The sequence below is a fragment of the Seriola dumerili genome, unplaced genomic scaffold, assembly GCF_002260705.1.
Source record: "Seriola dumerili isolate Sdu_G_001 unplaced genomic scaffold, Sdu_1.0 BDQW01000052.1, whole genome shotgun sequence".
Lineage (NCBI taxonomy): Eukaryota > Metazoa > Chordata > Actinopteri > Carangiformes > Carangidae > Seriola > Seriola dumerili.
The window spans coordinates 5,340,469-5,363,994 of record NW_019174307.1 but is presented as its reverse complement, the minus strand read 5'-3'; the positions used below and the strand labels follow the sequence as shown (position 1 = coordinate 5,363,994).

Genomic DNA, 23,526 nt, shown 5'->3' with positions numbered 1-23,526 from the left:
TCTATGTAGGTAGGTTTAAGTGGGCACTTGTTGAAATGGCATTTTGACTCAGGTGGGTAGAGGGAGTCCTCTCCAGCATGTGTGTTGGCGTGATGTTGAGCTCGGTGAACCTAGAGAGAGATGACAGGGAAAGTGTGTGCGTGTGCATGTGTGTGTGGGTTCCTTTTTTTTTTTTTTTCCCACCCACTTCTTCACCCCAAGAATAAAATGCAAATGTATTGAATTTATAATCACCTGGTGCATTTGTGCATAGAGGCAACACTCTCATACCTATGTGCTCACAGCACCCGACTTTATTTTCTCCCCTAGGGCTTTTGGATTCCAGGAAGTTCTGGACATTTTGAAAATTTACTTACATTTAAAGTCATTAACGAACCTAATAATGTTTCTTCTTAGTATGTTGGTAATTGGCTTCCCCTTGTTAGGAAGGAGAGCTTTCCCTCTCCCCATGGTGCCTCTCCCTACACTGTGAATAAAAGGCAAAATGCCAGAAACAGAACATATGTGACAGTGCTGTATATATTATAATACAAGCTTATAGTTTTAGTAGCAAATAAAAATCACTATTTTTATTTATGCTCTGTTTGTACTTTAGTGGTTGTGTCATTTTGTGTATATTGAATTTTTCATATTGTGCAAAGTGTTTGGTATCAGTATCTGAAATTACTGAGCCCAGTGGCAATCATTTATAGGGAGCGGTTATGCATTCCTCTGTTGTTTCAGAGATAATACATCTACCTGACTGATTAAACATTGAACTGTCATTTCTTGCTTCCATGAGCATGAGATTTTATTTTATAGACTTTCTTTTGTCCAAAAACCACTGTAAACTTTCTATTCATCATCAGAACAATGGGTATTTGCTATTTTATCTGTGTCCACAGCTTGCATAAATACCTGTGAGAAAAGGGAGGCAAATAGATGAGACTCATATCAGCTGTGTTAAAGTTTGTTCCACCATGGACCTTTTTTTTTTTTTTTTTTTTTAATATTTTTGAATTTTAAGAAGATGTATTTTCATTTTATTTTTTAGGTGCGATCTTAAAGAGCAACACACTCGGACTTCCTCTCGGTCTTTGCTGGTGCCATTTTTGTGCAGAGCAGGACTGCAGCCGAAGTCATCCTTTATAGAAATTGACGGAGCACTGCTGTTGTATTACTGTGGTGCTGCTCTCACTCTGCAGCTGGTCTACAATCATGGAGGGGCAGGCATGTGATCGGTCACATGAAATCAAACAAGCTGTCAAACTGATTTGAAAGTGATTTGTGTGGTTGGAGGTTTCAGTTGGCTGTGGAAATTTGGCCATGGGCAGACAAATTTATCTCTGCCAGACCTCCCCAAGGGTCTGACAGAGGGCCCTAAGGGTCATGCTGGCATTACACAGAGACACTGTACATGCTAATGGAAATCTAATTTGCCAGCCATTAGATCTTTGATAATATATATTTGAAATAAAGTTGATATACAAGGTCAAAATTATCAAGAGTTTTCACTGAAGGCTGATATTTCATTATGATGAAAGCCTAGCCTTTTTTGGAGGAGGTCTTTAGTTTGTCTTTGCCACAAAATGCTGCCGTGATGCTCTGCGATACTTTAATTTGCTGATGCATTAACCCGGCTGCAAGAAGCCGGAGACTTTGAGCTTTCATGTATCTGATCTACATGTATTGTTTTAGTTAACTGTTGATGATGCTTGTATTCAACCAGTTTACAAGTGTTATATCAACCCACAGTTTATTAGGCAGTGCCATTTCTCTCTTACCTTTGATCTGTAATATTTCATTGCGAGCTGTTTGTTTTGGCTCTGGGAAAAGAACATTTTGACAGTTTTATTCCCTCCTCTGTAAAACTCTCAGGCTTCCTCGTCTTTTTTTCTGGTGTGGAGCAGGCGGGGGCGTCACCCAACAGTGTGGTGCTGATGTGGGTGTGACATTACACTATCAGTCAGACCCACAGTGACTCAGTGTGTTGTGTTGAATGGGCTCAGTGGGTCACACGTGGTCACCCTGAGGCCTTTGCCTTTTGGAAGACATGCTTGTACTAAATTAGACAGAACAGTTTTTTTTCTATGCAGCCTTTGTGTGTGAGTGTTTGTGCAGGGAATACTGCAATGCCTATGCAAGACTCAAAGATTACACATTTATTACAAACAAATAAAATGTATATAGAAGATAAGATCTCGTCCATTTTTCACATAGGTCATCCACAAACATATATATATACACACACACACATATATATGATGTAATGCTGAGACTGTTATGGTGCTGCTACAGTAGAGTTAAATGGAAAACCAATTCTCCACAAACTGCTGTTGCAGCAACATGAAAAACATCAAAAGTTCTTTTGGCATCAGTTATTACAATCAAAGAGGAAGGTCTTTGTTCTTCACTGTTTTTGTACCAATACCGAGCTCTCATTCAAGGAGAAATTGTCATACAAGTCTAGTACAGTTTGTTTCAGTTCAGTTGTAATGGCTGGTGGCTGGTGACTCAAAAAAAAAAAAAAAAAAAGTCAGTCAGTGGCAGAGAATTGAAGATGAAATTTTGAAATTATCACTGGACTAACATGATGTCAGTATTGTATTCTGGTTGCTGATTGGTAAGAGAGGATGCCCTCCATTGGAGCATCATTTTACGTGTTTTGGCCAATAACAGATTGGCATGAAATAAAATTACATTAAATTGATATAAGACCCCCACCACCACTTCACACAGACTCAGAATTTCAGTTAGGATTTTTTCCAAAGAAGAGAGAAAAATAATCTAAATGATACTGAGATAAGGTAATGGTTTATTTGAACCCAGTACTTTTCATATTTAGGGGTTAGGGTTAATCTCCCTTTTGCCTCTCAAAAATAGAGGAGTAGCCTCCTTTGCCTCTGTGGACCAACCTTCTCTGGTTGTATTCCAGTGTGAGGATGCGTTTTACATTGCTAGGCCTCTTTGAGTTTGAAGTGACAAGAAACACTGCTACAGTGGAAGGCTGAGTCATGGAGAGCAGGATGAGGAGAGGAAGTCCTCAAACCTGACAGAGCTATAAAAAGAAATCTTTCTTTCCATCAGCCTGTCTGTGGCTGTGTACATGTAGTTATGTATGTTTTGTTTTTTTTTTTCCTCAAGTGTGTTTTTCTACGTCCTGTTGCCACAGGCACGAGGATGTACGGTTTTATCTATGGCGTCTGTCGTTTATCATTGTATGAAATCTCATGGCTCAGACAATTCAGTCAACTCCTTTTAGCTTCTTTAGTACCTAATAATTCAGTCATTTTTTGGAAATATGTTGCATACAGATTCACGCAAACCTGCTGAAAGAGGTTCTGAAGAGTCTTTGTTTGAGAGCTGCTCTGAGGATGTTTTGCTACCTTACTCAGCATGCTTATTTCCTGCTTTTCCAAGGATCAGACAAACAACTTGGACCTGTGTTTTCCCCCTGCTGTGGGAACACTAAATTGCTGTGCAGTAAAGTAAATTAAAGCCCTGGACCCCCCCCAAAGTTTGATGTATGAGTTGGGGAGTATCAATGGGTAATTTAACAGAGATTCCAGACAACCTCTAGTGAGTGTTGAATAAATTAGAGATTTGTGGCAGCAGTTCTTCACTCTGAGCTTTTAATTTAGAGATTTAGAGCTATTCTTTATTGCACCTTGTAAGCAGCACACTGTGAATGCTCTTTTGAATTTAAGACTGTTACCATGATCTTGTGTCTTATTTGTTAGAATGTTGCACTGTGGGCTGATCGTCTCCTTACCACCTGTTCTTACTGCAACACATTGTCATAACTAGTCCACAGATGGGCCACATCTGTCAGGACCAAAGTTTTTTGTGTGCATGTCTGCATCCGCTCCCTGCCCGCCCGTCGCAGCAGGTTTGCCATCAATCTTTGAAAATGTCTGAATGCGTGTCACTGTAATTGTGTGTGTGTGTGTGTGTGTATGTGTATGTGTGTTTCTTGCACCAGCCACCCACTCGTCCACCTGGTCATAATGCATCAGGAAAGACTTGCTTCCTTGGCTGCTTCATCAGAGCCAGGAGGATTTCCTGTGGCCTTTGGAGGAACCAGATCACGCTGAGATCACAGGCTACTGTACTGCCCCCCAATGCATACGTAGACACGACTGAAACGTAGCAAATGTAGCATTATAGTTGTTTATTTGCAAGAGGCCTGATATCCGTCAGTAGCTGGGTGGGCTGAGCTCCAGCCCTTACATTACAGCTTCATTACCATCTACAAATCACAACTTTTGAAGTGCGATTTCTCTGACCTCTAAGTACTCCACCATTTTAAGATTCAGGTCACACACGGCCGGCCCATCATCCCCTCCTGTGCCCCAGTTACCAGGGGTTTGGTACTAAAAAGAACTGACTAGACTATTTTCTACCGTTTACCTCATGCCAGTGTGGCTTTGTGTTCACCACTGCCACGTGCAAGTCCAAATTACAGCCTGCAGGCAGATGTGAAGGGGAGGTGCCAAGCAGCGCTTATGGTCCAAGGCCTTATCCCCGCCTAACCCCCACACACCCAGCGCCACACACTGATCAGGGGAGGCCCTTGGGATGTTGGTGCCTCACTCATTGCTTCCTCTGGCTTTGATGGTGACCTTGGTGCTTCTTCATGAGTTTGACTTGACCACATTTGTGAAGCGGTGTATTCACACTGCTTTCATGGTCCTAATGATAGCATAATGCTGTAGCCACAGGGGTGTATGTTATTTCTAATTCTGCCTTGTTTTTCTTGCATCCATGTGTCCACAGTCGGAGTAAAAATACAGATCAGTCTCTTGTGTATGTGACCTGCTTCTTTTTAATTTAAAGATTTAAACATATGTATATCATCAGCGCTTGCACCGTTTTGGGTGTGGCCTCTTTTTCTGACCTCCATTCATACAGTGATTATGTGATGGCTATTCATATTCATAAGACCCGCTCTGCATGTATGTGTCTCATTGGGAGAAGTCCCTGGCAAAGGACCTCCCACTCCTATTTTCCACCCCTTGCCTTCTCCTGGTACAATCCCCATGTCGGCCTCCTCTGGGGGGGGGGGGGGGGGGGTGTTTGCTCATTGTCAGGATCAGGTCAGGCAACAGGAGTGTTTTCACAAAGCAGACATCTGCTGCGCTGTGCTGCCCTTTTCAGCAGTGACGTAATGTCCTGTGTGCAAGTCTCATCTGTACAAAAGTGGTGTACAGGAGAGGGTGAGGGCTGGGTGGTGATCTCAGATTTTGAGGGTGGAGAATGAGTGAGAAGCTTGTGCATGGTTAAACAGAGGAAAACAAATGTTTGGCACAACTAAGTGCACCAAAATTTTTACATTAAACGTTTCTTGTAAAGTTTCTTTAATAAAGACTATTTTTACATTTTGTGCTCCTCAGCAGAACTCAGTTTGTGTTTCCCTGAGGCCCAATAAACATGTTGAATGCATTTCTGTCCTTATAAACATTTGCAAAGAGATTTATTTTATTTATTTATTTTTACATTTTGAAACCTCATTGTTAACATCCACTTTAACATTGGTTAGCAGTCCTCACTCCTGCAACTTACGGGGGCATTGTGTACTTTTTTGGCTATTGTAGATCAGTTTGAAACATCATGTAATTTACATGCAGTACACATTTGTATTACTGATTTGTTTTACTGATATGATATGATAAAAAAACTCTAAATGTCTAAACCAGCTCGACTCAGAGGAACTTTTACAGAGTGAATTGAAGCATTAGTGTCCCCCTTCACTTCAGGGTTTGTTGGTGGAGGGCTCACACTGGGGGCTGACGAGGGAGAGTGCTGATGGTGGGGCTGCATGGGCTCTGGTCCAAAACGATGTGTGATGGTGCAGAACCCTAAGCTCCATTAGCCCGCCTGAGCTCTAACTTTGTATTGTGGCCTGGAATGCATTCATCTGGCTGTCCATCTCTGCCCTCTCTCTGTCATGACTTCTTACAAGCAATCAGCTTCTTTTCAAATTGGAGGTCAGTGTTAGTTCAGCTTGTGATTACATGCTCCCACTTCTGGTCCTCGCCACACTGACTCCACTAATTCATTTGTTGCTGTACCCGAAATTAGATTTAGATATTTTTAGACATTAGGCTCATTTTCTGTGTCTTGGTGTATTTATGGAAGTTGGATTCAATGATAAAGAAATTTACAGAATGAACCCGCATAAAACTTTAAGCATACTGACTCTAAACATCTCCCTTAGAAGTCACTTTGAAACCTGTCTCACCGGTTTTATAGCCTGCTGCTTGCTGTTGCACTATATTTTGATGTGCTTGAATCTGACAACAACTTTTCCCCTTTCAAGTAAATGAAACCTCACCAACCATGAGTTGGATATCTCTGTCCAGACCAAGCTACAGAGCCCATTGGTGGAGCCAGCGTCTGTGGATGTCAGACATTCCTTCCTGCATTCATGTCCACTCCACTTAGTGCATAGAAATACTTGATTAATGATATTACTGAGACCTGGGGGACTCTGGAGAGAGACTATTTTGATGCATTCCTCCAAAGTTACCTCAGGCTATATTCCATATCCACCGTACCTTATCTCAAACTAACTCACCGAACCTCTGAACAGCAAATATGTTTTGAGTGTGTCTTAAGGCAAGAAGAGAGAGGCTACATGCAACATTTCCCCCCACAATCACAGCTATTACCAGACGTGGCTTTGGAAAAAATTCCAGAGTAATGAAAGCCAAAGTACGGGGGGACGGGAGACCTAGCAAGCTAATTTGCAGTCTCGTGTCCTACTGGAGGAGAAAGTTGGAACACGTTCCTGCAGCACCATACATGACTGTTTGCTTGCCAAAGAGAAGCTGTAAAAAGCTTTTGCTGCAGCCTCACCCTTTGGTGTTTCTTCTTTTGAGGGCATATCACATCGAAATTATAGATGAGTGTGCCACACGAGATAAAAAGTTGTCATTGTGATATGGCCCTCACTCCATCCACACCCTACTTTCAAACCATCGCAAAGGGATTGTGTGCATAAAGAGAACAAATAATATATTGTTCTGGAATTCAGAGGGGGTGAAACTGCAATAATCAGTCCCACTTTTCCCATTGTAGTACTGTCCTGGAATGTGTGACAATAGGCTTCATTTTATAATAGGCACTCTTCTTTTATCATTCACTAATCCACTGAGGGTTTTTATTTTTTTTTTTTTACATTGTCATTGACTAATTGCATTATTCACACAGCTGCCAGGGTATGATTACACTAGATTTAATTTCCAATTAAATGTTTTTCCCATAACGAAAACAAAAAAAAAAAAAAAAAAATCCTGAAAGGGATTATGGGATAGTTAAAACAATTAGTTTACATGTGCAACCATTGGCTTCAAAGCATATAACTGCTTTTTTGTATTTAAAGAGCAACATTAGTGCAGTAGTTAAGTTTAAGAAGCAGGAGCAGGAAATGGTCAACTACTGAAGCCAAATCCCAAACACGAACCAGCCAGTGTTGCTAAATAAAGCTAAATCACTCCAGTCCTGTGGCTGTCCTACAGATGCGGCCTAATTTCCAATGAAGCCACATGCTGTTGATTAGGGTGGATGCCATGTAGCCTGACACAAAAGTATACCATTTCTCTGAACTTATTTTACCCCAGTCCCCTAAAATATCCTGGAAAAATGCCTGAAGTGTATTATGCAAGCTGTGGGCCAAGTGATTGTGATGTGAGCGCTCACGCCTTTTGTGTCTGTTGTCTTCCAGCTATGCTTTGGCAGATGAGGCCTACCGTTCACTGAGGGACCAGGACAAGGACCAGTGCATTCTCATCACAGGGGAGAGCGGGGCTGGGAAAACCGGTAAGTCAGGCCGTTTCCACTCCAGCCCAGCATCGCCCTGCTTCACACACACAGTTATCCACATTCGTACGTGGGTACAAACATTTATATTAGCACTATTCGTATCAGAATCCCATCTGTTTCAAGCATGAACATGAAAAGTTCTTCATTTATCAAAAGCCAAGGGGGGAGAAAAAAAAAAACATTTTAATAATCAAGAACAGTGTCTTAATGAAAAAGTCACTCAGTATTTAACCAGCAGGTCCCCAGAGGGTTGAAATGAACCGTTTTGGCTGCTCAGCTCTTGTTGTTTGTTGTACTTTGTTCAAAGTGTAGTCAAAACATATTTCTAAAGGCCACTGTAAGATAAGCATTGTTATGTATAAAGCCACAGTGCAGATTTATATCAGATGTACCTTTTTTTAAAAGGCAGCTTGTTGGCAGTTTTGTTTTGAGAACATCATGGTGGTACATGAAACGTGACAGACACTGTGATGACCTGTGCATGAAGTGCATGTAAAATGATAGAGGTAGACAAATCAAAGCAGACCAGTAGCAGACAGATGGTGTCCTGGTTTGATGACACTCCCTGCTTACAGTCAACATCCGCACTTATCCGCAGGGAAACTTCGAAAATTGTGGGGCGAGTGTTGGGACTAGAAATATTAAATGGAGCCAATGTTTGAAGCAGCTGTGTTTACGCCCATGGGCCTTTTTTATTTCTGTTTATACTATTTATAATAGTTTGGCCATGTTCTGGAGCAATTTCACATACCTTACAAAAATCCAAGAGGAGTGGAATTTCCTGGTCTCTATTGGCAGTGCTGTATCACAGGTAAAAGCCATATTGAGTTGGCAGAGCACAAACTTGGGAGAAGTAGTCCCACTCTGCTCATAAAATATCTCCCTGTACAGCAGAGACACAGATATACATTCATACTCAGAACTGTAAATCTTCTTGATTTAATTGTTCCCTTTACTTTATTTTTCCCAGCGGCACTAGGGCCAAGGCTTAATGTTGGTGGGGATTTCGCTGTCAACTTCAAACTCAGCAAAATGTAATCTGCCACATTTGACTTGCATGTGTTTGACTGGAGTGTGGGAGTGATTTGTAATCACAGTCTCCATTTGGTTCAAGTTAAAACTCTCCATGTGGTTTTAATGAGAGGGTAGGCGAAATGGGAAAAATAATTTATATCACCAGTAACTGTATTATCAGCATTATCGCTGTGTTGGAATATTTACTAAAAGTTCAAACTTATGCTTGTCCTGCTCAGAGTTTTACTCAACCAAAATCATGTCATTTCCAAGAAACGCATGTTCTCAAATGTTCAGGTAGTTATGTTTTGATAGTGGTAAAGTCTTAGTTATGAGTCATGTAGACATCAGAACTGATCCATGATATCTTTAATATGATTATATGAAGAAATGACGGAACAAAATGTTGAACTATCATTACTACTGAAGCCAATGAAAATATTCCATCCGAGTTACGAGTTATGTGGCTTTCCCCCTTTAACTTTTATTTGAAAGTACCATCGTCTCATGAGTAACAGAGATGTGTTACAGCACTGATCCCTTTATCCATCGCCTGCATTGATAATGTGACTCTGTTTTCAAGCTGTCAGTGGTTTTGGACTATTGGTACGTTGATCTCTGGCTGCAGCTCAGATTCAGTAACAGAACTTCAACCTGTAGCACTTCATCCAGAGCCATGAAGCCACACAATCATTTTAACAAAAGCCACAGTCAGCACTACGTGAGACTGTCAGTTATTATTAATAATGATAATACTAATAATGAAATAGGCCTGGGACAAAGCAATGAAACACTCAGGACAGTGTGAAAGATCATGTTATGCATGATGGGCTTGCCTTTATTTGAGTGTTCTCTACCTCTCGCGGATAATAAACAACCTCACTCCAAGAAGCTGTTCAGCCAAGTGTAGGAGATAAATTAGGATTTCAATAATCTCATCGGCCCCGAAGCTTTGTAGTGGAATAAGGCCATCAAAAACGTGCCTTCCCCATCAATATGGGTCATTGACACTCCTGTCTGGCTGTGGGTTTTCTCGTGCCTCTGTATAGCTGTGAATTCTGTAGGAAGGAGCTGTGACAAAACATTATCAGATGCCAGCGTAGCATACAGGAGACACAACATAGTTTTATTGTGAGAGATGACTGAGGAAGTTTATTTTTCTTTGCCGGGAGATAATGTGAAGATGAAGCAGTTTCTACCTTGTTACTCAGCAAAGGAGTGACTCTTGATCTCTCTCTTTTTTTTTTTTTTTTTTTTCCCCCCTTCCCCCTTAGCGGAATGTATGAGCATGTCTGGAGGGGTTTTTTTTTTTTTTAATGCCAGGCTCATCAGCAGTCTGCACCAGCAACTACTGTCAAGCTCTTTTCTATCATCACTTGGCACACCAAACACATCATCAGTTCTGGGTCACTGTCATTTCACTGGACAGGAGGGATGATTCCGATGCCAGCAGTCATCCGACAAGGATGTCACTTGTTCCAGACAGTGCAAAATGCCTTTTGAGCCCGTGTCACGTTCCTCATGCAGAAAATTATTTTTGGGAACGTGCTTCACTCTCTCTCTGTCTCAGGGCGCCCCAGATCAGCTTGTGACATGAGAAGTGGATAAACGAAGATCATCTCTGTAGATCCAAATAACCTTTCTCTAGCTCGTCCCCTTAGTTCCCAGTGAAGTCAGTAGCTTGAATGATGATAAGATGATGCAATAATGGTCATCATCAAATTAAACAAAAGTGTTTCTCTATAATGGGGCCTCCTCCTCTGCTCTGTACCCCAGACTTATGAATGATCACACCCTGTACTGATGGGTGTCAGGGGGGATGATGTAAGGGGGATTTTATGGGGTATGGTGAAATGAGTGGGCATGTCGCACTTGCTCCTCAGTCATGTCTAGCAAAAGGCTTTGACCTAATATTTATGTCTGTGTGTATGTGTGTGTGTGTGTTCCAGAGGCCAGTAAGCTGGTGATGTCATATGTGGCAGCGGTGTGTGGGAAGGGCCAGGAGGTGAATAAGGTCAAGGAACAGCTGCTGCAGTCCAATCCCGTGCTGGAGGGTGAGTGAAGCGCCCTGCAACACTAAGGCTGCACCTCAATTCAGGGGCTGCATCGTCTGAAGTTCACACTTGGAGACTGAATCTGTTCCATTTCAAAGGATCTTCAAAAGGCAGCTGAGAAAAGCAGCTTCCTTTTTTCAGTTTTGTGGTAATCTTTGATATTTTTGCTTGGTTTGTGAAGACACAATGACCAGAAAAATACATTCAATCACTTTGAAACTCCAGCTAATTAGCTCTCCAACACAATTATGCACGGCACTGTGAAACAAAATTTTTAGATATAGCACATAGTCAGTGTCACAGACAAGGAACTGATCAGGAAAAAAACTTTAGGAATCCTAAATACTTTGTAACACTAACTCCTTGTACACCACACACACACACACACACACTGTCTCATTCCCACATTTCACTGCTGGCACAGGAACAGCTGTATTTTAATTGGGGGCAGTGGACAGGAAATGCCCATGAGTGATGAAGTTGTATGCCCGGGTTGCGCCAATGTGGAAACCCCTGCACATCTGCAAGAGTTTAACTCCTGCCGATCTAACTGCCCTAATGTTAAAAGGGAGGGAGAGGGGAGCACCGTTATCCTGCTTCATACAATGTCTGTGTCATGTGTGCTCTCTGTGACTCTCTGCTTTGCTTACTTTCACAATCTTTATTGGTTTCATTCTTTGTCACCCTCCATTTCTTTTCATTCCTTGCTCTGATTCCTCTTTGCCTTTTGCGTTTTATCTCTCTCTTGCTCTCTTGCTCTCTGTCTTCTTGCCCTCCAGCTGCCATGGTGCCAGACCAACAGCCCACACATCACATTAACCATAGACTTAAACACATATTAATCAGCTGTTATCAGCAATTAAGCAGTCAGGCTAATAGCGCTGTGATGCATGACACATTAATAGCACTTTAATGTAGAAATGTGGTTAGAAGCAAATGTGCCCAAGATTGGATAATACTCTTCTAAAAGGCTCTCTTATGCACATAACACTAGGCCCACTGTACATATGCACACGTGCTCGTGAGTTCCGTTCTCACGCACAAAAATTCATACCCCACAACACTGTGTTTGAACACCACGTTTGTTTATTGTTTATCTATAAGCATGGGCACATATTGAAGCACTTTGATTTGAATGTGGCGTGACAGCAAGGTTTAGCCTCTTCCTAAGCCTGGAAAGCCCTGCTGCTTTGCTTAATCCATACAGAATTATGGGGCTTCATCAGTACAAATGGCTTTGACATCCAGCCCCTATATGATTGACAGCTAGCTGGAGAGAGGGTACAATGTTAAGGATCATCAATAAGGTTTGGAATATTTGTAGACAGGCTTTGGTCTGAGTTTAATGTATTGACTAAACTATGCTAGATGGATTAGCATAAATGATGCATTGTTTGCAATGTGTTGCTCATGATGTTCCTCCTTTTTCAGCCTTTGGAAATGCCAAAACAGTGAGGAATGATAATTCATCCAGATTTGTAAGTATCCTCTCCAGAACTAATAAATGCTACTGTTATTTGATTTGATTAGCTGCTTAATCTGCTGATTAATATGCACCGTTTGGATGATTTCACTCAGGCTTTCCCTCTGATTTTTGTCCCTCTCTATGTTTCTTTTCATTTGTTTATATCACCTCCTTTTTTTTAATTGAGTTGTAACTCAGCTGCTGCATTGCAGTAACAGCAGCCTTTGTAACGGCTTGGTGGTTTAGGCAAAAGTCTGAATCTGTTTACACATATAAACTGGTTTGAAGCTCACAAGATGCCAAGGTTGATGTTTCCTGTAGACACATGCCCTTGGTAAATGATGCATGTTGTCAGTGTGAGGATCTGTACAGTGTTCCAGTCCTCACACTGCCTTAGCCACAGCAGGCCTATGCCTTTTTACATACAGCAGATATAAAAAGGCCTTTGACCTACACTCCTGTTCATCAGCAACATAACGGTGGGATAAGTCCCAGTGCAGTTTGTCTCTTGCAAACTTTCAAACAGTTCCACATATATACTGTATATATATATTTTTTTCAGTTCATCTACCAATGTAAAAAAAAAAAAAAATGCACTTGTTTGTAATTTGACACCTTGCTCTCATGGCCTCCGGTGGTTTACAAATGAGGAAGCTGAAAGGAATCCAATGCTAATCTCTATGGAGGACAGAGATATCATCACAGGAATGATTCAGTGTCCACGTTGCTCTTTGTATAGACAGACGCAAATCCAGAAAAGTAGTTATTTCCAGGCAGTGGCATTATGAAAAGAGACGGGTGTGTTTTAGTTTTGTTTTCTCAAGAGAGCATGCTCACACTTTCTGGCTCGGTATTTTCAAGGGAGGCCTGAAAGCCGCTGCAGGCTGCTTCACTTTCTGCCCTTATTACATGTCGTTACATCAGATCAACCTTATCACACAACCAGTTGTGTTCATGTTATGTTTTTTTTTTTTTAACAGGAATGTTTATTGTCCTGAGAATTCCTCAAAAATTTTGTCAGTTTATCTGAAGAATTTCCAGTATATCCATCATGTCATGCCACAAGACTGAAGGTGTTTTTTTTCTTTTTTCTACACTATAATGGAAACTGGTTATTCCAGCCAGTAGCAGCTGGCAGGCTAGCTGCCAATGTACTTTTCCTATCCCAATTTTAGATTTCCAACTGTATTCAATTCTACCTACATTGGTACATACAAACACATGTTAGTGCTTGGACTTGCAGTTGTAACAGGGAGTATTATAAAGGATTATGCCCCTGATCTGTTTATATTTAGGTAACCTTGGCATAAACCTCCAGACAAGGACCTCAGGCCTCCCCACTAGTTCATCAGTGCTCCACCAGTTTATCAGAAAACTATGAATCAAAGTGTCACCTCATTTTGCTGAGTGCAGCAGGCTTATTGAGTCTAGCTGGAGCCCACTCTCCAGTTGAGCTTAGCCCGTTCTGAGGACCTGCGTGCTATTAATACATCAGAGGAGGGGAAAAAAATCAAACACACAGGACTCTCTGTTTTAACTTCCAAGTTTCAGACAGAAGGAGGAGATGGGGCCTGAGATGGTTTATTTTAGGCCTCCAGTAGAAAGGAATTGGCAGTGTGGGGGCTTTCCCTCCATAGAGGGCAGTTATTTCAGAGCAGTCCTGTTTATGATTGGCAGCTGGGGCAACAGTTGTAACTTGAATGGATGTGTGCAGACATCCTCACTGTGAACTGAACAGAATTCCTCAGCTGGGTTTGAGACCCAATTCACTGTAATGATCTCTGCATAGGTATACTGTAAGCTGGCTCCTGAAGCATTTTCAAAGCAAAGACAGTGGCAGCAAGGGAGAGTATATATCATCGTTATCTACAGTATGAGTTCAGTAGTTAACGTCCGTGCTCTGATCCACAGGGGAAGTACATGGACATTGAGTTTGACTTCAAAGGAGATCCCCTGGGTGGAGTCATCAGCAACTGTGAGTAGCGTTGAAATGAAAATGTCCTTAAAATAAAATTTAAAAAAAAATGTAAATGTTCCTGCAGGATTATGGCACGCACTATAATTCCTGCTTACTTTTTATCATATTATTCAAATTTGTTCTTCCTCTTGACATATCAGTCATCAACCCAGTCTCCCAGCAACACATTTAACTGTATTACTCATCACGGTGTCAAGGTATCCCAGTGTGAGGATGGCTTGTCACATATAAATAGATTTGAAAAGTACCCGCACACTGCATACATACTGTAACATACGCTATTCTACACGGCTCAGTCGTTGCAATGAGAGCAAATCAGCGGAGTGGATGTGCGAGAAGCTTAATGTACTTTGAATGTCAATATATTTTTCATTATCTTTTTAGGCTCTGTTTGAATTACTTGTCAAGCTCGTTTTGCTCATGTAGCCCAAAATTACAGACCACAATCATGCCTCAAAGGACAATCTGTACAGCATATGACACCTCTGTCCCTAGAACCTTGATTCAGATAAAGCAGAACTTTCCTTATAAACACCCCTTAAAGACAAGGAAGAAAAACCAGTAAGATCTAAAGAGCAGGTAGTCTCTCTGTAAAGAGTGGGGCTTTTGGGAAGTGTAAATCTGCAGTATAATCAAAATTGATTATACTATATAATCAGTTTACATATGTGCTTAAACTGAGCAGCAACAGCTCAGTTTTCTTTTTTTCCACTGTTTATTTTCAGCAGTTTAAGAAGCTATTCAGATCTTCAAATTTATGAGGCACAGTTGCACATTTTATGAAAGCCTATAAAACAGATTTTTGCTCAATTGAAACCAATCTCGGATCCTCAGACTGAACAAAAGGCATCTCTCCACATTCCAGCTTTCTCTCCTTTTGCTCTTTTCTCTTGTTTTGGTTTGATCTTGCCTGTGTTCACATTGTTTTGTCTGTGCTGGCTTCCCTAGCCAGAGGTCACAGAAACAAAGAGAGGAGCTGATGGCCAAGACACAAATGAACCTCTGTCTTCTGGCCTGAGTCAGTCCAACACAAGGCACTGTCTGTGAAGAAGAACCAATGACATGTGACTGCTTCAGACAGAGCTGGCTGGCTGGCTAGACAGATGGTTGAGGATGTACTTGCAGGGGCTGGAAGCTCATTATTCTGTCCTCCATGTATATCCTCGGAGCCCTCAGACCTTCCTACAGCAGAACATAGATGGCTATTAAAACGGATTCTCAGTAGCTCTGGTAGCTATAGAGTAGTAAGACATTTTTGGCGGCCACGTAACTGAAGCGTTAAGTCAGAACATAACAGGATATTGTCCCCACACTGACACTTTAATATGTGTCTGTTTATCTAAAGCAGAGAGAGCAGAGTAGGCAATAAATGCTGTTCTGGATTTAAATGGGAAGCCGTGGCCTTTTTAAAAAGCAAATGCAGGGTGACTGGAGGATTTGGCTGGACACAAGGTGTAAGGTCACTTCAGTCCGCTTATGATGAGAATAATCCGACTCTACAATGCCTGCTTTCTTATGTTTCTGAGCAAATGGTGTCAATCTATCTACAAAAAGGAGGAAAAAGAAATAGGATTAAGGAGGTGGTTTTTGAGTTGTATTTTTCCTGCCTTCTGCGTCTTTGATCACGGCTCTGTATTGCCGCTGCCAGCCACTCAGTCATGGATGTTGTATTATTGATGTGCTTGCTCTTATAGAGCCACTTATGTGATTCATGGCTAGTGGGTGTCACAGATTCACATTAAGCCTGATCCACTGCTCACTCTTGACAGCCCCAGGTCTCTGTGTAGGGCTCTCTAGTTAGGTACTTGGTGCAGCAGAAGTCCTCTCAGCACCCACCAACTATTGAGTCAGAGTTTGTGAAGTCTAAAGATTGGCAGCCGGCTGGAAATGGGATCACAGTTAAAAGGGAAGTTTGTTTTTTTCAAAATGTCGACTTTTCAGTGTAAAGTAAACTCTAAAATCTCCTAAAATAAGATATGTTTTCTAAGCAGACAAATTGAATGCTATTATCCGCCAGGCTGGCAGTGAAGAGGATCTCAAGCGGCCTCAGATGCTGCTGTGCTCTCTAGTTGGTCTTTAATTAAATCATACTCGGCCTAATGCGGTGAGTGGATGATGGGTCCCCTTTTAATCAGGTACTGTTGCACTTGGTCGGGAGCCCGGGAGAAAGGGCTGACGTTCGATATCCTTGTGTGGTTTTCTTCTCTTTGCACTTCCTGTAGTGTTTATACACACAACATTGGCTTGGTCACCTTGGCAACTTAAACACATCATTGAACTAAAAAACCCATTTGAGCTCAATATAGATGCAGGCTGGGCGTCCTTAATACTCACAGGTCAGCCCCGTATTTACTTCTCTAGGATACGTCTGTGAAGCACTGCAGAAACATTTCCTCTGAAGAGTGTTGTTAGGACATGACTTTTTGTCATCGTGTGTCAGTATTTCCTTTTTGTTGTCTTTTCACTCTTTTAGATCTGCTGGAGAAGTCACGTGTGGTGAAACAGCCAAGGGGAGAGAGGAACTTCCACGTCTTTTATCAGCTCTTGTCTGGAGCCTCCGACGATACGCTCAGTAAGTCGTAAAAACGCTGGAACTGGGAGCTGAATAGAAGCATCAGTGTATTTTTAGATGGTGTGCATGGGGACGAACTCGCAGATTAAAGGGCTCATTGATCTGAGAGAAATGGCAGTTTGATATAATGGAAAACTGAAATTCACCCTTCTTATCAGCCCCAACCACAAACTGGGGTTGTAATATATTTAGCCTGTTTGCCTAGAATAATTCCCGGCCTATGAAAATTCACGTCTCTGCTCACAGGAAGTGATGAATCAACCTTCACAGCAGCTAGCGAGAAGCGTTGTCCAGAGGAAACTAGACTCACCGCTATTGGATCTTCTCGCACATTGTTTTGATTTAACCATCATACACCAGACTGGGGTGGTTTACGCAATCAGGGAGTTTGTTTTTTTATGAATGTCAAACTTTCATTTGCTTCTTACTCTCGTCTGGAGTCACCAGCGCACCAGTCTTTATGTTAACATCTTACGTAAAGCGTTTTTCGGCAGGATTGCAGCTGCAGGAACACATGGCCGATACGTTAATGACCCAGTCTTCCTGCCTAACAAACACTACAGAGAACAAAGACAGGCCGTGAAACCTGTTCCCTCTATTTGCTTTTCCGTGGGCAGAGGGTATTGTTTTATGTCCTGAACGCAGGAGAACAATGTAATGGTCATTGACTCCAGAGCACATACATCAGAGGGGCTTGATTCGGCTGTAGTTAATGCAAAAACTAATGAAACCTGACACATGCACCCACGAGAGGTATAGATTTCTTTGCTACTAGATAGGAGGGCTTTTAAGAGGGCGATTTGATCCTCTAGAATAATGTTCACAGCAGTAACTCGGTGTGTACATGTGTGTAGAAGTTGTGTTTGGAGCGACAATAGCCTATAGGTTGGACAAAACGGCTCTGAGCTATTTGAATTTTGCTCCATCAAGTGTATTTTTTAGAAGGTCGCTGAAGCCTGCAGCTTGTAACCATAACTTCAAAATTGTGTTTTTTTTTTTTTGTCAGTCATCTTCCAGGTGTGTGTGTAGGTGTGTAACTTGCATTTTATGAAAATAAGGCTTCATTTATCTTAAGCCAATCTGCTTTAAACAGAGGTCATTTAAATAGTAACCACATGGTTTGTGTCACAGAGAAGCTGAAGCTGCACCGGGACTTCAGCAAGTACAACTACCTGAGCCTGGACTCAGCCGTGGTCAATGGGCTGGATGATGCGGCCAACTTTAGGACAGTCAGAGTGAGTAGTGCACACACATATTCGTCTGAAATGTATTACACTTCATCCTAATTTAGACATAATCCCAGCTGGCTTTAAAAGAGCGAGCCCAAAAACCCCAGAGGAGGTTTTTTAAAAATTATCTTCTGGAGAAGTCCTGATTACAATTCATATTCTCAACCACAAACAGGCTCACACTAGAACCAGACACAAGAACCAGATGAACAAGCACACACGCTCCTCACAAGCAGCGTCATACTCTCCAGCGGCGTAAAGCGCTGACTTTCCTTTGTTGCGTCATGCCGAGTTAATCTAAATCCTTTACAGAGGCGGTCTGACATCTCCTTATCATATCACCATAGCAAACTAACAGAGTGTAGATAGGGTGATTAAAGTCAGTCCGCTAAGATTGTGAAAACACTCCACACCAGATTCCCTCCCACCTGTTGCAAAACCAGGTGAACTTTGAACTGAACCTGAACTTGAAAGTGAACGAAAACCTGAACTGCCAGATTTGTGTTGATTAACACAGGGGGAAATCCATGTGTATCCATGCTTCAGCTGGTCACGGTAGCAGTTCAGGAGAAAAGGCAGTTGCTTCCTCCTTTATTAAAATATGTTTGTGTATATACATGCAGGATCTTGTCTGCATGTGCTTTGCCACCACTTCTCGTCCTTACTGATGGTGACACATCGGATGTTGTGTCTGTAAGGGACTGTATCTACTGCACTCTATTGTCATCATGCTGTCGCTGACATGCTGCAGCATGCTCTGCTCCAGCCTTTTCACTCTGTTCTGTCACATTCTGCTGGTCTTGTTTCACATCCTGCTTCTCAACAGCCCTCACACTGACTTCTCACAGTATTCCCCGTACAGCTGCGTCTCACCACCGGAAACACAAGAGCACATTCCCAGTAAACAATGAGTCCCTCCACGTGGCCTTCACTGCGACAATAAGAGTAGAGTTTTTATTAAGCACAGTAATGACTTTAACAAACATGGAAGTAGTTCCAAGTCCTCTCAAGCACTTCATTCATTTTCTAAAGGCAGTGTTTTAATATTTGGCTCGTCATCCTCTTTATCCATATTTCTCCCCTCATTTGATGAACTAGAACTATTCAATTGTGTAAATACAGTTTTGTTTGTAGGTTGAGCTCATCTTTTTGCTTTTTTCCCCTTTTCTGGCTTTTTTTTTTTTTTCTTTTTTTTTTTATATGCTGAATTATGTAAATGGAATACACACTTAGTTTGGCCTGGACTTGCTTTGAAAAGCAAGATCTCAGTCTCAAGGGACTGTCCTGGTGAGTTAAAGTTTGAAAACACCAGCAGCTCTCATTCAGTCTTCTCTGTTCCAGTGAGTGCAAACACAACTTTTGGATGTGACGTCTAAAATAAGAAAAGACATTTGTGTTTAACTCATTCATCAGATTCATTATCATGACAACTCCAGTTACAGTGCTGTAAGGCTGCAACAATAATATTCCAGTCTTACTTAACTGGTGTTTGCACAGTCACAGACACTGTCACATTGTCTTTTTTTCGTTTTTTTTTTTTTTATTTATTTTTTGCCCTCCCAGAATGCCATGCAGATCGTGGGCTTCATGGAGGACGAGGTGCAGTCGGTGCTGGAGCTGGTGGCTGCCGTGCTGAAGCTCGGCAACATCGAGTTCAAGCCGGAGTCGCGCTGTAACGGGACAGACGAGAGTCGCATCAAAGACAAAAACGGTGAGTTAACAGACAAACAGGAGGCAAAGAGTCATGAAAATCTCTGATCCTTTTACAGTTGGCCTTCATTTGAATGATTCTGCTGGATGATGTACTGAGCTGCCCAGTCTTTTGTTATAATTAGATATCAAATATCAGACAAGCTGAATAATTGAATTCATGTTTTCATTGTATTTTTACGCTGATCATGCTGACAATTTTGAATTTTTTCACACAACTCTTCTAACTAACATACCCAGTTGGCCTGATGTTGAACCACTGCCCCCTGTTGGCGGCTGTGCTCTCCTCTGTAGTCCACCTCACCAAATATTTGTGTTATATGATTTGCGTAACAAGAGGTGTGTGTGTGTGTGTGTGTGTGTGTGTTATCAACCCCACGGCTGTTCTCTTTAGGCAAATACTCCATTTACATATTTTCCTCCAGAACATTGGCATGATCCATCTGACTGCCAAGAAAATCGTGTGATTTATCCCATATGAATCAAAGACTAGACTGATGTGATGTGTCAAGAATATATTTCCCCCACCCGATCCTTGCAGAAGTTTTCTGTTAATTGTCTGTGCATTTCCTTTGTCCACTCTGCAGATTTGAAGGAGATGTGTGAGCTGCTGGGGATCGAACAGTCGGTGCTGGAGAGAGCTTTCAGCTACCGTACAGTAGAGGCCAAGATGGAGAAAGTCTCCACCACCCTGAACGTGGCCCAGGTCAGAGGGAAAGTTGCAAATCTGCCTCGCACCAGTCATACCAATGCATTTCTGCCCTACTTGTATTCACATTAACATGCACTTACACACACACACACACACACACTCATAAAAAGATAAAGGGCCATCTCTTCCTCTTGACTTGCTCCACTGGCTGCCGACTCTGATCCATGTCAATGCTACATGAAGACCTCTCCATTATAGATGAGCAGTATTCCTTCTGGAAATTCAAATGTAGGTCATATTTTAGAGGTTAGTGAGTTCACTCCGACTGCTTATATGACATGAATGCGCCAAACATGGGTCTCTGCATCCAGAAGCAGAAGAGGAAATGGTTCAGGGAATTAGCCTGACCTCAGAATAATGATGTCACTCGTGGTTGGCCTGTGTCAGTGGTTTCCTTTTTAATATATGTATCCACAGTTTTCACTGATTGAGAAGGTTTTTTTTTTTCTTTTTTCTTTTTCCAAATTTTTTACTTGTGGGAAACTCAAGTATTTGCTCCTAGCAATTTTTTCAAAGACTTGTATGGTTTGCTGAGTCTGGGAAATGAATTCATGCATTTTCTGTTGGTGGCTTCATTGTCACTTTGTCACCAAAAATGTGTTATTTGTTAACAGGCCTACTATGCCAGAGATGCCCTGGCCAAAAATCTCTACAGTCGTCTGTTTAGCTGGCTAGTTACCAGGATCAACGAAAGCATTAAAGTGAGTAATGTCATCAATATATTTTATCTATTTCAGTGGATTGAATCAATTATTGTGCTTTCATTTTTCAGTATTTTTCATGCTAAGTTAAACTGCCAGAACATCACCGTCACACTAAAGTTTTAATATTGACATTATTGTCTCCCTGCAGGCACAAGCTAAAACTCGGCACAAGGTCATGGGTGTGCTGGACATCTATGGCTTTGAGATATTTGAGGTAAGACAAATGGCGGATTAAAGCCACTCTTCTTGCTCTGATAAGCCACAAGGACGGAATCTGACCACACAAGCATTTTATTGCATTTAAAAGGATTTTGCCCCGGGGCTGTTTGCGTGCGTGTTGTGGTACCTGTGAGGAGCTTATCAACAATAACTGAGGGTTGATAAAACAACTTTCAGATCAGATTAGTTCAGCTTTATTGCTTCTGGAGGGTGAAACGATTTTTGTGGCAAGGTGATTTCAACACTAAATTCAGCATTTCACAGTAGAGAGATGGCCACAGCCTCAATGCAGTGCTCAGTACACAGGAAAACACACATCCTCAACACATCATATACATGTAATGATCACGCTGTCAATGGTATTCCACAGTAAACAATTGCGTAAGAGTCATTTGGTATCAGTGTGCATGTAAATAAGGATCTGCTTGGAAACAGTTTGAGTGCTCACAAGTAAATGATGGCATAAAATGTTCCTTGCCTTGTTGCCTGATGCCTTCAGCCCCCAACCCCCCCACCCCCACCCCCAAATGTTCATGTCTTTTTCATATCCCTGCTTGTTCACCCCACTTACTCTCAAGTCCTTCCTCTCCTCTGACTGTTGTGTTGTGTCTGGGTCACCAGGATGGAGTAAGTAACACCTGCACCGGCCTGTTTGCTGTGCCAGTGTGCATGCTGTGATCTAGACTCCTCTCGACTTAATTCAGCTCCTCATTAAAGATAATTCAGGGCTCCTAGTGTGCAGCATAGCCACGTGGCTGAAAGGATGCTTAAGACGCCTTTGCATCATTTGAATCACAGCATACTCAGTTGCAAGTTTATTCAGTGCACCTAGATAAAACTGAGGCAGAACAGCCCTGCAATAAATTCTATGTATTCTAATAGCTTTTTACAAAGGTGTTGATTCTATGCTGTGATCATTTTGGAGGCTGCACTTTGTGGTGCTGCTGAAGTGTGCTGTGTTATAGTCAGAGGCGTTTCTGATATTTTTTTGTGCCCCATTTCTATCAACAGCTGCAGAAGAGAAAGTGTTTTAAAAACATTGTTTTATCGCAAAGCTGTCATATAAGAAGAGGATGAGGAAGTAGTCTGGCACATACTGTAATTCCTGTGAAACTACAACATGTCTACACTTGGACTTTTGCATGGATTAAACATAAAATATATAATGCGTTGGCTAGTGAGATATAAAGATAGCAAGCCTGGATATGTGCATAGGACAGATTGTTTCTTCCTGCTTCCTGCTTTTTTGGTAAGCCAAGCCAAAAGTCTCCTAACTGTAATTTGATGTTTACTGTATTCCTCTTTCAGAGAGAGCAAACAAGCATATTAGCCAAAAAGTTGAATTATTTAACAGGTTGGCTTAGGTAATTGGAAAACACAATTATACTGAAAAGATTACAGGTGTCAATTTATTATGAGAAGATGGGTGTATGGCATCTTCCTTATCTTGAATTTCTGCCACAGTGGACGGAGAAGGTTTTGCAAAAAATTATTAGAAATGCCAATGAGATTTGAATAACAGACGGTAAACATTCAGGGCCCGTGCTCCCCATAAGGATTTTTCCCTTGAAAATGTGTTTGCTTATAAGAGATGATATTAAATGCAAGGACTTCTCAGAAACACCTCTGAGAAACAAGCCCATTGACCTTTAAAGTTAGTTTTAAGAAGCATCTGAAATATTTTAGTGTTACAGTACACGTCTATCTACAAGTCATATTTCAGCCTGGTGTCTGCTGCCATTTGGGTATAAATATGCTATTGTGTGAGTGTGTGTGTATCTGTGTGAGAATGTGTGAATGTTTGGGGTGAAGACGACCTTTTGGTTTCTCAGTAAAAGGAAATGGAAAGGAAATATTAACATTAATAACTGATCTCCTTGTGGCCATGTGTCCCATTTCCTGGTCACAGAGAAACCTCGCTGTGTCCTTCACTCTGAGCTCTCAAACTAAACATGCTGCTCTAACCTCTGCTGTGCCCTTAGAAAATCAGTTTTTACCTAACCCAACTCACAGTAAGGCCATCTGCCAAGTAACATGACTCACTGCTCAATGGTCATAATACACAC

General features: G+C 41.7%; 1 protein-coding gene across 9 annotated transcripts in view; it reads left to right on the top strand.

Moving 5' to 3' along the window:
- The window catches only part of myo1b (myosin IB), a 57,126-nt gene that overhangs the window by 19,198 nt on the left and 14,402 nt on the right, over nt 1–23,526 (top strand). For 5 of the 9 annotated variants that reach the window (XM_022740441.1, XM_022740438.1, XM_022740435.1 and 2 more), the window contains exons 4-14: nt 7,706–7,800; nt 10,767–10,871; nt 12,303–12,349; nt 14,248–14,311; nt 16,788–16,886; nt 18,018–18,121; nt 19,679–19,826; nt 20,413–20,531; nt 21,152–21,238; nt 21,390–21,455; nt 22,082–22,087. In XM_022740441.1, the coding sequence (XP_022596162.1) occupies nt 7,706–7,800; nt 10,767–10,871; nt 12,303–12,349; nt 14,248–14,311; nt 16,788–16,886; nt 18,018–18,121; nt 19,679–19,826; nt 20,413–20,531; nt 21,152–21,238; nt 21,390–21,455; nt 22,082–22,087 (940 nt within the window). The remainder of the gene's footprint in view (nt 1–7,705; nt 7,801–10,766; nt 10,872–12,302; nt 12,350–14,247; nt 14,312–16,787; nt 16,887–18,017; nt 18,122–19,678; nt 19,827–20,412; nt 20,532–21,151; nt 21,239–21,389; nt 21,456–22,081; nt 22,088–23,526) is intronic. The other 4 variants (XM_022740439.1, XM_022740437.1, XM_022740443.1 and 1 more) reach the window with 1 other exon arrangement.